This window comes from Heterodontus francisci, chromosome 8 (genome assembly GCF_036365525.1).
Source record: "Heterodontus francisci isolate sHetFra1 chromosome 8, sHetFra1.hap1, whole genome shotgun sequence".
Lineage (NCBI taxonomy): Eukaryota > Metazoa > Chordata > Chondrichthyes > Heterodontiformes > Heterodontidae > Heterodontus > Heterodontus francisci.
The window spans coordinates 108,832,723-108,847,568 of record NC_090378.1 but is presented as its reverse complement, the minus strand read 5'-3'; the positions used below and the strand labels follow the sequence as shown (position 1 = coordinate 108,847,568).

The following is a 14,846-nucleotide window of genomic DNA, read 5'->3' as shown; positions in this document are numbered from 1 at the left end:
GATCGCGCCACAACGAGGAAGAGTCGATTGGTTGGGTCTGTTGTCAGGGTGAAAGGTCAGCGGCAGAGCCGAGTAAAGGCAGGGAGCCGGCAGTATTGGACAGTTTGCGGAGTTAGGAGGAAAGACCCTCAATTTCAGGAGGAGGCCGTTTACTGAGGGTGTCTGAAAGAAAGAGCGAGAGAGAGGCCGTTAAGTATCCAGTCCCTGAGTTTATTTTGTATCCTCGAGGGCTTGGTTTGGGAGATGGTCAGGCCGGCCCTGAGTCTGGGCCGGGCTCTGCTCCGCTCGCTGGGACTGAGAGCCGTTTGTAGTACTGCCTACACCGAGCAGGCCCAGTTTCTGCAGAACCTCCCGTCAGTCTGCCCCGTTAGAGCTCCGAAAATAAAGCCAGGTGAGGCCCTTGTCACCAGGACGTATTACCATGAAGACGTACATTTATATAGCGCCTCTTTCTCCAACTGGAGACGTCCCAAAGCCCTTCAGGCTTCATGAAATTTTCTTGAAGGCTCGTCACAGTTGGAGCAAACGCGGCAGCCAATTTGCGCACAGCACACTCCCACAATATGAAAGCAAAATACTGCGGATGCTGGAAATCTGAAATAAAAACAAGAAATGCTGGAACCACTCAGCAGGTCTGGCAGCATCTGTGGAAAGAGAAGCAGAGTTAACGTTTCGGGTCAGTGACGGTTCCGATGAAGGGTCACTGACCCGAAACGTTAACTCTGCTTCTCTTTCCACAGATGCTGCCAGACCTGCTGAGTGGTTCCAGCATTTCTTGTTTTTACTCCCACAATATGATACTGACCAGATAATCGGTTTTAGTGATGTTGACTGAGAGATTAATATTTTACTAGAGGCGGGGGATCTTTTACATCAATTACACCTGAGAGGTCAGATGGGGCCTCGGTTTGACATCTCATAGTTGAAAAAAGAACAGATTTGTGTCAGTTCTTGATGTAGGGCTGGAAATCTGTGCGTTAGATGCTTTTGACACTGTCATACGATAAATGTTTTCGTTTGTCATCACATGAGACTGTCTCATCACATCTCAAAGTAATTCAAATTAGGATAAATTACTTTTAAGTCTGCTGTTATGTCGACCCCCCCTGCCCAATAGCTGTCTTTTAAAGTAGGTTTGCACTAGGACCAATGAACTAATCTGTTTTGATTATATTGGATGAGGAAGACATGTCGTCCAGAGCAACAGGAGCACACCATGCTTTTTAAATAGTATTACGGGATCTTCAGTGTCTACCTGAATGGGTAGATTTTACTATCTTGTTTGAAAGATGGCTAACTTATGTGGGGCTGAAAGTGAGTTTCCTTTTAAAGAAAAAACCTTCCCCTCACATGTTGTGAAAAGCCTGCTTCAATGTTTTTAAAAAAGACTGGAACTTGGAAGGACACAAGACTGATCCCTGAAAGTTTCAGCCTTCTGCTTTGCACTTTCCTTGGCTGTACTCTTGCAATTGGAGGTACTTTACTTAAGGAAGGAGGATGTTGGTGGTCCAGTATACATGTTGCATAGCAAGTCTATTTTACCCATTCTTCCCACCCCTGTCCGGCAACATCTGCTGATTTTAGGCAGGATGTCTGATGGGAAAGCTGCAAAGAAAATCCATGAATGCTGGAAATCCAAAATAAAAACTAACATTGCTGGATATGCACAACTGTTCTGGTGATAGATCCCGCACTGCCCTGCACCTCACTTAAGTTTTGTTGGATATCGGTGATGCTTTTGCACAATCATATAAATTTAAATCAGTTGTACATGGGCAGATGAAATTAAAATAGAATTTTGTTGTCTTAATTTGACATCACTGTGATACATTGCTGCTTTCAGACACCTGATGACTGAGTATACAGTGTATCTTTTACATAATTTGTGTATGTATTTACAGTGTATGTGCACAAAGTGCTTTGTTTTCCTGTGACTACAACTGTGAATAGATTTGAAACTGCAAGAATGGCTGTGTGGGATGTGAACTGATCCACAGAATGGCTATAGCATGTTTAATTTGTGTTCGAGATGAATATGCCAGTGAATGCTGGGGAGTGGAACACTTTTTTTCCAGTGCTACCACTTGGTGCCAGCTTTCAAGCCATCCCAGGTCAGGTGGCCTTAGGGCATTTTTTTTTGATATGTGAAAGATGCTTAATTAGTGCAATTTTTGTAGCCAGCAATTGCAAAACTCCTTTTGCTCTGCCCAAACCTCAGGAAGGCACCTCTGCTGTACTAGGGTAAATTTCTTTTCACTCACACAACTAGCCTTGAAACCTCTTGGAGTCCGTTTAGTCCCAAATTAGGGCCCATCTTTTGCTGTGGGCCAATGCCCACTGGGAGCTGAGAAAGCCCAGACCCTTTTCAAGAGAGAGGAGACCTTCATTCCATCAGTCTGGGCTGGATTCAAACCCAGTCCACAGAGGTAAAAGAGCAGCAGCTGGTCCCTAGTTACTGCTTTTTAAAGAGAAAGAAGCAGGGTGCAATGACTGAGAGAACAAACATTTGGAACAGTAAGATTATCAAAATTTACATCTCAGTTGTGGCATTATGCTGTATATTTATGTACTTTATTTCAAAATTAAAAATGTGTTTTCCTGTGGCACAAACTACAATGACTTTCTGGTGCTATTCATTCCTGTTGTAAATACAGGATTCGGAACAAATATTATTGTTTGAGATGTTGGGTGTTTGGTGGGGAGGGAGGATATTAATGGCTTTGATCTCCAAAGGTCCTTGGCTTCCTGATGTCATGCAGAATTTTCAATTTCGCCAAACAAAGCCTGAACTTCTTCAAAAATATTCTACAAAATACATTCTTAGGGAGTTCCAAGCAGTAATGCAACCTCAAACATAACATAATTTGTGTAAATTCTCTTTCAATGTATCAGGTTATATGAGGGTCTTTGATAGAAGTGCTATTCTAAATCCCATATCATCCAGAAAGATGAACACTACCACAAAGCATGTATTTTAAAATTTCTTTTAGTTTGTCGCACACCATTCTGGGCCTGGACAGCAAGCATTCACTAACACCACTCTTGTAATTTAAAAACTAGCAGGCCCTCTCTCAGGCACATTTCTCTCTTTTTGAGGTGCTGGAAGATGCTTTGTCATTTGCTTTAGCATAATACAAAAATTATAAGCATTTTGCCTGGGATCTGTCACCAGAACAGTAGTGCATATCCAGCAATGTTAGTATTTATTTTTGATTTCCAGCATTTGTGGATTTTCTTTGCAATTTTCCCATCTAACCCCCAACCTAAAATCAGTAGCTCATGTGGGAGGAATTGTGGTCATAAACCACTTCAGTGGTGGTATTCCACCTGAAACAATGTGGGTTTCTCAAAAGCTGCAACTGGCATCAGCATTTCAGTGGCTCCATGCAGTATTCAACTGCGAAAGCTTTCAGTTTCTTCAACTAGTAATTTGTGTGATTACCTCATTAAATTTTTGTTCTCTCTCTCTCTCTGCTCAGACCTGAATAGTTTTGTCTTTCGGACTCACACTTGTGGGGAGTTGTGCACTGCTCACATTGGTCAAGAGGTCAGACTTTGTGGCTGGGTTCAGTATCAGAGGTATGTATGCAGTCTTTTGTTCCTTCACTGATTTGTACCATTTACAAGGACAGGGATTAAGGTACAGTGTTTAAATATTGGACATATTAATTATAAAACCATGCTTATTAATAGAAAAAATTTAAATCAGTAATAAAATATATTTTATGTGATCTGTTTGGTGGTAATGTCACTGGGCTAGTAACCAGAGGCCCAGGCTAATGCTTTGGGGACATGAGTTTGAATCCCACCACGGCAGATGGTGAAATTTGAATTCAGTTAATAAATCTGGAATTAAAATCTAGTCTAATGGTGACCATGAAACCATTGTCAATTGTAGTAAAAGCCCATCTGGTTCACTAATGGTCTTCAGGGAAGGTAATCTGCTGTCCTTGCCTGGTCTGGCCTACATAATACGCCAGATCCACAGCAATGTGGTTGACTCTGAAATGGCCTAGCAAGCCACTCATGTATCAAAACCACTGAAGAAAAGTGTAAAAGGAATGAAACCGGACAGACTACGCGGCAGCAAACGAGGCACTGGAAATGACAATGGCAAACCCAGCCCGGTCGACCCTGTAAAGTCCTCCTTACTAACACCTGGGGGCTTGTGCCAAAATTGGGAGAGCTGTCCCACAGTCTAGTCAAGCAACAGCCTGACATAATCATACGCACGGAATCATACCTGACAGCCAATGTCCCTGGGTATGCTCTGTCCTACTGGCAGGTCAGACCCACCAGAGGTGGTGGCACAGTGGCATACAGTCGGAAGGGAATTGCCCTGGGAGTCCTCAACATTGACTCCGGACCCATGAAGCCTCATGGCATCAGGTCAAATATGGGCAAGGAAACCTGCTCATTACCACCTACTGCTCCCCCCCCCCTCCCCCCCCCCCTTGGCTGATGAATAAGTGCTTCACCATGTTGAACACCACTTGGAAGGAGCATTGAGGGTAGCAAGGGCACAGAATATTCTCTGGGTGCCAGACTTCAATGTCCATCACCAAGAGTGGCTCGGTAGCACCATTACTGACCGAGCTGGCCGAGTCCTAAAGGATGTAGCTGCTAGACTGGGTCTGCGGCAGGTGGTGAGGCAACCAACAAGAGGGAAAAACCTACTTGACTTTGTCCTCACCAATCTACCTGTCGCAGATGCATCAGTCCATGACAGTATTCATAGGACTGACCACTGCACAGTCCTTGTGGAGACGAAGTCCCGTCTTCACATTCAGGATACCCTCCATCGTGTTGTGTGGCACTACCACTGTGCTAAATGGGATAGAATTCGAACAGTTCTAGCAATCCAAAACTGGGCATCCATGAGGCGCTGTGGGCCATCAGCAGCAGCAGATCTGTATCCAACCACAATCTGTAACCTCATGGCCCGGCATATCCCCCACTCTACCATCACCATCAAGCCAACGGACCAACCCTGGTTCAATGAAACATGTCAGGAGCAGCACCAGGCATACCTAAAAATTGAGGTGTCAGCCTGGTGATGCTACAGTACAGGACTGCATGCATGACAAACACCAGAAGCAGCATGCGATAGACAGGGCTAAGTGATCCTACAACCAACGGAACAGATCTAACCTTTGCAGTCCTGTCACATCCAGTCATGAATGGTGGTGGACAATTAAAGAACTAACTGGAGGAGGAGGCTCTACAAATATCCCCGAACTCAACAATGGAGGAGCCCAGCACATCAGTGCGAAAGAGAAGACTGATATATTTGCATCCATCTTCAGCCAGAAGTGCCGAGTGGATGATCCATCTCGGCCTCCTCCTGAGGTCTCCAGCATCAAAGATACCAGTCTTCAGCCAAACCGATTCATTCCACGTCAAAACAAGAAACGGCTATGGGCCCTGACAGCATTCCAGCGATAGTACTGAAGATTTGTGCTCCAGAACTAGCCACGCCCCTACCAAGCTGTTCCAGTACAGCTACAACATTGGCATCTACCCAGCAATTTGGAAAATTGCCCAGGTATGTCATGTGCACAAAAAGCAGGACAAATCCAACCCGACCAATTCTTGCCCTATCAGTCTACTCTCAATCATCAGCAAAGTGATGGAAGACGTCGTTGACAGTGCTGTCAAGCGCCAATTGCTCAGCAATAACCTGATCACTGATGCTCAGTTTGAGTTCCGCCAGAGCCGCTTTGCGCCTGACCTCAATACAGTCTTGGTTCAAACTTGGACAAAAGAGCTGAAATCCAGAGGTGAAGTGAGAGTGACTGCCCTTGACATCAACGCAACATTTGACCAAGTCTGGCATCAAGGAGCCTTAGCATAATGGAAATCAGAGGGAAAACCCTCTGCTGGTTGCGGTCATACCGAGCACAAAGGAAGATGGTTGTGGTTGTTTGGAGGTCAATCATCTCAGTCCCAGGACATCACTGCAGGAATTCCTGAGGGTAGTGTCCTAGGCCCAACCATCTTCAGCTGCTTCATCAATGGCCTTCCCTCCAACATAAGGTCAGAAGTGGGGATGTTTGCTGATGATTGCACGATGTTCAGCATAATTCACAAATCCTCAGATACTGAAGCAGCCCGTGTCCAGATACAGAGTAAGACATGGACAACATCCAGGCTTGGGCTGATAAGTGGCAAGTAACATACGTGCCACACAAGTGCCAGGCAATGACCATCTCAAACAAGAGAGAATCTAACCATCTTCCCTTGATGTTCAATGGCATTACCATCGTTGACTCCCCCACTATCAACATCCTGGGGGTTACCATTGACCAGAAATTGAACTGGACCAGCCACATAAATACTGTGGGTACAAGAGCAGGTCAGAGGCTGGGATCTCTGCAGCAAGTAACTCACCTCCTGTCTCCCCAGTGCCTGTCTACCATCTACAAGGCGTAAGTCAGGAGCGTGATGGAAAACTCTGCACTTGCTGAGATGGAAGCAGTTCCAAAAACACTCAAGAAGCTCGATACAATCCAGGACAAAACAGCCTATTTGATTGGCACCCTATCCACCACCTTCAACATTCACCCCCTCCACCACCCCCTACACCATGAGCTCCTACTTTATGAAATAACCTTTTATATGGCACCTTGTCAAATGCCTTCTGGAAATCCAAGTACAGTACGTCAACTGGTTCCCCTTTATCCACAGCACATGTCACTCCTTCAAAGAAGAACCAACAAGTTGGTTAAACCATGCTGACTATTCCGGATTACCTTGAATTTTTCTAAGCTACAACCTCCTTTAACGATCGACTCTAACACCTTCCCCATGACAGACATCAAGCTAATTGGCCTATAGTTACTTGTTTTCTGCCTCCTCCCCCTCCCCACTTCTTGAATAGAGGGCTTATATTTGCTACTTTCCAGTCTGATGGAATCTTTGCAGAATCTAGCGAATTTTGAAAAATTAACACCAACGCATCTACTACCCCATTAGCCACCTCTTTTAAGACCCTAGGATGAAGCCCATCAGGACCTGGGAGCTTGTCAGCCCGCAGCTCCATCAGTTTGGTCAGTACCACTTCCCTGGTGATCGTAATTTCACCAAGTTCCTCTCTTCCTTCCACCTCCTGATTTACAGCTATTGCCGGAATGTTTTTTGTATCCTCTATAGTGAAGATAGAAGCAAAGTATTTGTTGTTTGCATCTGCCATTTCCTTATTATCTACTATTCACTCCCCATTCTCACTCTCTAGAGGACCAACAATCACTTTACTTAATCCTTTCCTTTTCAAATACGGTAGAAACTCTTGCTATCCGTTTTTACATTTCTAGCCAGCTTCTGCTCATACTCTTTCTTTCTCCTGATTAACCTTTTAGTCATTCTCTGCCGTACTTTATACTCTGACCAATCATCTGAACTGTCACTCATCTTTGCGCAATTATATGCCTTTTCCTTAAGTTTGATGCTTTCCTTAACTTCTTTAGTTAACCACAGATGGTGGGTCCTCCCCTTAGAATTTTTCTTTATAGCAGGAATATACTAATTCTGAGTATTCTGAAATATCCCCTTAAATATCTGCCACTGCTTCTCTATTGATCTGTCTCCAAGCCTAGTAACCCAGTTCACTTCAGCTAGCTCAGCTTTCATGCCCACATAGTTGCCCTTATTCAAACTTAAAATACTAGTCTTAGACCCACTCTTCTCTCTTTCAAACTGATGTAAAATTCAATCATGTTGTGGTCGCTGCTACCTAGAGGTGCCTTTACTCTGAGGTCATTAATTAATCCTGTCACATTACACAATACCAAGTCTAATATAACCTGCTTTCTGGTTAGCTCCAGAATGTGCTGCTCGAAGAAACTGTCTTGAAAGCATTCTATGAACCTCTCATCCCAGCTACTATTGCCAATCTGATTTTTCCAGTTTATATGTAGATTAAAATCACCCATGATAATTGCTGTCCCTTTATCACAAGCACCCAATATTGCTGCTTGCATACTTCATCTTACATTCTGATTAATGTTCAGGGGCCTGTAGACCACTCCCACTAGTGACTTCTTTCCACTACTATTCCTCATCTTCACCCAAACATCCTGATCTCCTGAACCAAGGTCATCTCTAACTATTGCACCAATGCCATCCTTGATTAACAGTGCTACCCCTCCACCATTGCCTGTTGCTCCCCCTCCCTTATGTTGTTCAGTGTTTACAATAATCCTGATCCATAATTCCTCTAGCTGCTTATACTTTCTGCAGCCGTGTTTGTCCTGGATTGCCTTGGCGTCCCAGAGCTCCCACATACCACAGCTGCAACATAACACCTGTCTTGCCATTGTTACTTATGCTATTAGTTAATTTACTTTAATTACTTTCTTAATTAATGCAGAATAATTCTTGCGTTTTGTAGAATTTACTGTGCTTATTAATTGCTAGTACCACCTGCAACTAAAGTTATACTTTTCTTGATTACACAGATATGTAGACCTTCCTACTTGCCAATGCTAATAAAGTTTTGCTAATACTAATAAAACTTACTATTAGTAAAGTTTACAAATACTGATAAACGCTAATAATGCTTATTACAGCTTATGTATTAAATTGTCCTCATTTGAAATAATACACTCCCTGCTGGTCTCTCACCCTCACTCTGTATTATAAATTATGAAATCCACCTTAGTTTCTAGTTTTATTTTATATTTGATTGCTTTAGATGATATTAAATTAAAAACTTACCGGTATATTAACCTCGGATGGCTTTCTGTTTCCCTGCTCTCTCTCTTCACTTTGATGTATTGGAAGTACGTATTGGAACATGGAATATTGTGAACTGTGAGGAGGATAGTGATAGACTTGAAAAGGACATAGACAGGATGGTAGAATGGGCCGACGTGGCGGATGAAATTTAATGCAGAGAAGTGTAAAGTGATGCATTTTGGTAGAAAGAACGAGGAGGGGCAATATAAACTAAAGGGTACAATTCCAAAGGGGATGCAGGAACAGAAAGACCTGGGGTATATGTGCACAAATCATTGAAGGTGGTAGGGCGGGGTCGAGAAAGTGGTTAAAAAGACATGGGATTCCAGGCTTTATAAATAGGGGCATCGAGTACAAAAGCAAGGAAGTTATGATGAACCTTCATAAAACACTGGTTCTGCCTCAACTGGAGTATTGTGTCCAATTCTGGGTACTGTACTTTAGGAAGGATGTGAAGGCTTTAGAGAGAGTGCAGAAAACGTTTACGGGAATGGTTCCAGCGATGCGACACTTAAGCTACGAGGGTAGGTGGGAGATGCTGGGATTGTTCTCCTTAGAGGAGAAAAGATTTGATAGAGGTATTGAAAATCATGAGGGTCTGGGCAGAGTAGATAGGGAGAAACTCTTCCTGTTACTGGAAGGGTCGAGAACCAGAGGACACTGATTTAAGGTGATTGGCAAAAGAACTAACGATGACATGAAAAACTTTTTCATGCAGCGAGTGGTTAGGATCTGGAAAGCACTGCTTGAGAGTGTTGGAGGCAGATTCAATTCTGGCTTTCAAAAAGGAATTGGGTAAGTACTTGAAGGGAAAAAAGAAATAAGGGCAAGGGTGTGGAACTAGCAGAGTTGCTCTTGCAGAGAGCCGGCATGGACATGATGGGCTAAATGGCCTCCTTCTGTGCTGTAAACGTTCTATGATTCTATTCTATAAACCCTTATTATGATTCACAATCCAGATACTTTTATTCATGTTCCATGAAGAAATATTTTATGATCTGAAGAAGCAAGAGAGCTCCCTGAACTGTCTTTCGACTCTACCCCTGAACTGTTATTCAGGAGTAACTTTTTCCCCTAGTCTGCCATGCACAGTGCACAACTGAATGAGTGGGTGGCCAACTTTGTTCCAAACCTACACCCAGTCCTGCACTAAAGGTGCATTCTACAGACCCTCTCCCTAAGTTGTCGAAATGTTGACACATTTTGGTGTTCAAAAGTGATGGATTTTATATGCTCCGTTTTTCCAAAATAACAGGCAGAGGGATTGGGAATGGGAATGAATAAAATACTAGCACCACTTTTTAAAGAAACAGAAAACATAGCTCAGCCTGAGCTTCCCTTCAGCATTGCTGTTTCTCACTCTTTGTGGGTATCTCAGTGTAGGTGCTCTACATTGATAGCTGTTTTGTGTACTTTTCCTATTTTTTTCTCTCCCTAATCTCCTGGACTCTGCCTGAGGACAAGTAGGAGATATGAACAGCTCCATATCGCCTGCCATTGTTTCTCTACAGTCACAGACGGGCTGCAGGTTGACAGTTGCAATCCCTGTCCACTTTTTTAACATCACGCAGGGAAGCCAGGGAGTAGATCAGCCGCAGATCCTGGCCCTCTTAACTGAGAAATATAGTCTAGCACAAGTGAGCAAAGAAAATAACTTTGAAAGCTGCAATACAATTGAAAACTGTATCTCCTGCTGTTATGTGTCATTGACTGTTTTTGTGTTTGTTCAGACAGGGTATCTTTATTGTGCTGAGAGATTTTGATGGTTTAACACAAATTGTTATACCACAGGAGAAGGTAAGTAGGTTCAGAGTTTAGCAAACATTTTGACAGTAACCACCACAGCTACAGGACTTGCTTAATTATAACTTAAGTTGTAAAGCAGTGGGTTTAGAGTTTAAAGATATAATCTCTCAGTGTTTTATTATTGTTAAATCTGTTAAAACTTTGTTTAGCCAAGTTGTTCTGAAGTAAGAGCATTGTTTAATGGTGATTTTTCTCCACTTGCACAATCTCTTGGCTGAGGATCCAGTGCCATCATGGGTGTGTGATAATGTTGGAGTCTCTTTGTCTGCCTCCCAGTTTGGAAATGGCAGTGTGACTCTTCAGGGTTTCATTTGATGCCACATATGGGCAGGAGCCCACAGCCTACTATTCCATGGCATATTGGATGACAATATTTGTAAAGCTCTGTCCTTTAAACTGGCAATGCAGTTCATATCTGCAGCTTGTGCTGTCATATCCATTCACTATCAACCAGCCATGTTACACATCACTCATCTTTACAAAAAATATTGGTTTTTATTGTCCCTAAAAAGCTGGGATTTAACATTTTAACTTGGTTGTGGTGCCTTTCTCCACAGTCCACTGCACACCTCAAGAAGATATTCTGTGAACTTCCTCTTGAATCTGTAATTACTGTCACTGGAACAGTCATCCCCCGACCACCGGGACAAGACAATCTGGTCAGTTAATAATTTCTGTATCTCCTGTATCCCGAAAGATTTTTAAATTTATGAATATTGTTTCTTATAAGGTTGTTCCCATTATAGGCTTCGGTATTAACTGTTCTTGCCTAGTGCTAGATGTGTTTCAGGATTGTCAATGGCATTACCAATTAGGATGCATACATCTTCCCAGGATCCGACAATGTACATCAATCCAATTGTTTTTTTTTCCTCATTAGGTGTTGTACTCCCCTTCTGTTTTAGCTCCAACATTCCTGCTGCAGGCCTCATTCCCCATTACACCCACTCTTAGACCTGTCACTGTTGCTATTGAACCAATAATATTGTGGATGCTTTGTCCTTATGGAGAGTGTCCATCTGTTGCTCTGTAAGTACACCCAAAGACTGGAATTTACTGTTAGGGATCATAGGCATAAACCTACATGGTTACTACTCCATAGCAAGTGTTTTGGTATAGAAATACCCTGTGGCAATGTATCAATACTGAGACAAATGTGTTTTCCCTTATTTTCAAGTTATTTTCTCCTTTGGTCTGCGCATCATTTTCTGTACTAAGAGTGGTTCCCAGGTCTCTAGTCATGGCTCTCTGAATTGGTTGCCAGGATGTGCTTTCACTTGGCTCGTGTACAATTTTTCTTTCCCTTCTCCTTTCCCTGATTTCTGCCAATCGCCTCCCAATCTAATGCCCTGTCATAACGAATTACAGTGCATCTGTTATTTTTATAAAATATTTTAAATTAAGCTGCTCAAATCTTGTTCATTTGTTGCATTATGTTGCTATGTACATTAGTAATATAGCTTCATCAAGACCAATAAAAGAAACATCAAAATATATAATATATTAAAAAAAATCTTATGTCTAACTATGCTTGTCTCGAAAATGTTACTTCCTGTTGTCAACTTTTGCCATTATAAATTCCCATGCCCAAACTTGTAACGCTTTGTTTGCTGACAACACAACCACTAGGTGGCGCAGTACTTGCACATGCACAAATGCAGCCTCATGCACTGAAACGTCATTGTCTGTGACATTTTTGGCAGTTGCCAGTAGTAAAGATGGCGCCGCTAAATTTATCACGAAAACAAAAGAAACCCAAATGCCCACAGTGGCTGCGATCGCCGGCCCCATCCCACCCCCAGCAGTACCCCGTTCCTTCCTGCCATCGCGTTTTCTTCGCCACTGCCTCCCGTAGTCGTCTGCTTGCTGCTTGCACCACGCCTCGCCACTTCTCCGCCATGGGATGCTCCTTCCCAGCCTTGCTGCTTCATCCCTTCTGCTCTCCTCACTCTGTCCCACTTGCAGTCTCCCTCCCCTCTCTATCTTGTCACTCTCTCTGTCCCCCTTTTCCTCCGTATGGGGAAGAAAGGCAGCGATCACGGAAGGGAGCGGGGAAGCAGAAGCAGAGCAGAGGGGTGAAGCGGCAAGGCCAGGAGTGAGTGGCCCACAGGTGGGGGGTGAAGTGGGGAGCGAGGGGCTGAGGGGGGAGAAGCGGCGAGGCCGTGAGCGAGTGGCCCACAGGTAGGTGAAGGGGGGGTGTGAAGCGGGGAGCGAGTGGCCTACGGGTGGGTGGGGGAGTGAAGCGGTGAGCAAGTGGTCAAGCGAGGAGAAGTGGTGAGGCGGGGAGCGAGCGGCGAGCTGATGTTGCAATACGCGATGACGTTTTTGCGTAAATGCGCGAATTAGTCCTAGCAAGTCATATTCTGACGTAGGCTGCGCATGCGCAGCACCATACTGACAGCAAGTGTCCATTTTGCACATGTGCAAAGCTGGGAGCGCTCTGATGACCTTGGCACTAGGCTGCATTGTCAGGAGTCACTTTGATCTTGTAATGGAAATTGCCTATGTAAACTTCAGCTGTAATTGCACCTTTCTACCATTGGTAGTACTATAGTGCCTCAGCTTTACATGTCCCAGCTCCTCAGCCTGTGCTCACCTTTTGCTGTTTAACTATAAATAATATTACAAATCATATAACAATAGGGACAGAATATAAAATTGTAAAATGCAGGCTGAAAATTGTAAAATTTGACCTGGTCAAATTACTTCCTGTTCATTAAAGCTTCTTCACCTGAAGAATACACTTGATATTGACTCTTTCTGTTAGACCTTGGCTTTGTGCGATAATACTGGACTGAAGTGTCAGTCTAGGTTATGTGGTCAATACTTATTGAAAGTGCTGTATACCTTGGGTCATTCAGGGTTTCTTTTTACAGGGATATTTTTGTTGCGCACATTTCAATATGATTTTATCCAGACAGTGTGGAACCTGCCTAATTTGACAGATTGCCTTTTGCATTTTAGGAGATGCCAACAGGTAAGATTGAAGTACGAATGCAGCATGCTGAGATTCTGAACAGATGCAGGAAGCTGCCTTTTGAAACCAAGGAGCTTGTAAAGGTGAGTCCTGGAGATGGAACACAAACACAGGCAACTGTTGTGTTTCCTTAAACTTTTTTTTCATTCCCTACTTTCTTGCTCCTCATAAAACTCTGCGCACTTCATCTCATTTCTCTGTCAAGCTATCTGGCAATTGTCCTACTCAAAGGTTTTCATATCGCACTGTAACTATATACAAGATGTGGTAGGAGTGCGCTGGGATGCCTTTTTCACTGTTGTACCACATCACTCACTCTTGTGATGGAACATGGTCTCAAATTTCTCTTGTTTCAGAGATACTGTTTGAATTCCTGCTGTTTTCGTCTCAGTTTTCTCCCTGGCCTGAAGCTGTTGACTTACATTGGGTTATGGTACCAAACGTGCCAGCAGCTGTCCAATAACTCACCCAGTTGTATGAGCCTTGCTGGAATGTAAGGGGAGTGGCAGGGATTTTAGCAGGTTCCAATCCTGCATTCACCCAACAATCACACATAGGCAGCTTTCAACGCAGATCACCAGATTGTGATCTAAAGTAGGAATCCTGACCAACCTTTCCTCTCCCTAGCCCAGAAGCACTGAAGTCAATTGTCGACCCCATTTGCTGCCCTGTCAGGAGCAATTAACTCGCCACAGGCTAAATATTGCATTTGAGACCTTTCTGGCAGCACATTCATCTCTCCCTTCTGTACTTGGAAGCTGATCTTTCTTAAGGATGTTCCCTACCTCAAGATAACCACCATTGACTGAGACAGCCACTTGTGGTACAGCAGTGCATTCTTTCCGTTTTTTCTGTGTGTTTCGCTTTTCCTCTTCTCTCTGAGGATAAACTGCTCATTTATCACAAAGAATGACTCAACTGTCATGCAAAGAACTGACTAAAGTCTTGCTAATTGTACATAACAACAGTGAATACTTCATTCTTTTTGTGGTGTACTAAGGTGCTATATAAATACTAGTTCCATGTCTTCTAAGGGAGGATACTTCTGGTTTCTATTAGTGATAAACTCATAACTGTACATTATAGAAAGGTATATTGAAAAGATTTCTTAACCCATTCTCTTCTGTCCCAAATTTCCTAAAGGCAATGATTTCTATAGGCTAGAGGCAGCCAAGAGGTCATTTGTCCTTTGAGCTCGGGACAGTGAATGTTGATGGCCTGTTTGATCACAGAATCATCACAGTCTATCCTGGTTGTGTGCTCATCTGGCAAATGTTCAGCTGTGGCGCTCCAGGCAGCAGCAAGGCTCCTGGTTGCTATTTCTATC

At 43.5% G+C, this 14,846-nt stretch overlaps 1 protein-coding gene across 2 annotated transcripts in view; it reads left to right on the top strand.

Moving 5' to 3' along the window:
* The first annotated feature begins 47 nt into the window (after positions 1 to 47).
* dars2 (aspartyl-tRNA synthetase 2, mitochondrial) overlaps positions 48 to 14,846 on the top strand; it is a 55,319-nt gene continuing 40,520 nt past the window's right edge. For both annotated transcript variants that reach the window (XM_068037904.1, XM_068037903.1), the window contains exons 1-5: positions 48 to 391; positions 3,480 to 3,579; positions 10,467 to 10,533; positions 11,100 to 11,201; positions 13,507 to 13,602. In XM_068037904.1, the coding sequence (XP_067894005.1) occupies positions 244 to 391; positions 3,480 to 3,579; positions 10,467 to 10,533; positions 11,100 to 11,201; positions 13,507 to 13,602 (513 nt within the window). In that variant the 5' untranslated portion in view covers positions 48 to 243. The remainder of the gene's footprint in view (positions 392 to 3,479; positions 3,580 to 10,466; positions 10,534 to 11,099; positions 11,202 to 13,506; positions 13,603 to 14,846) is intronic.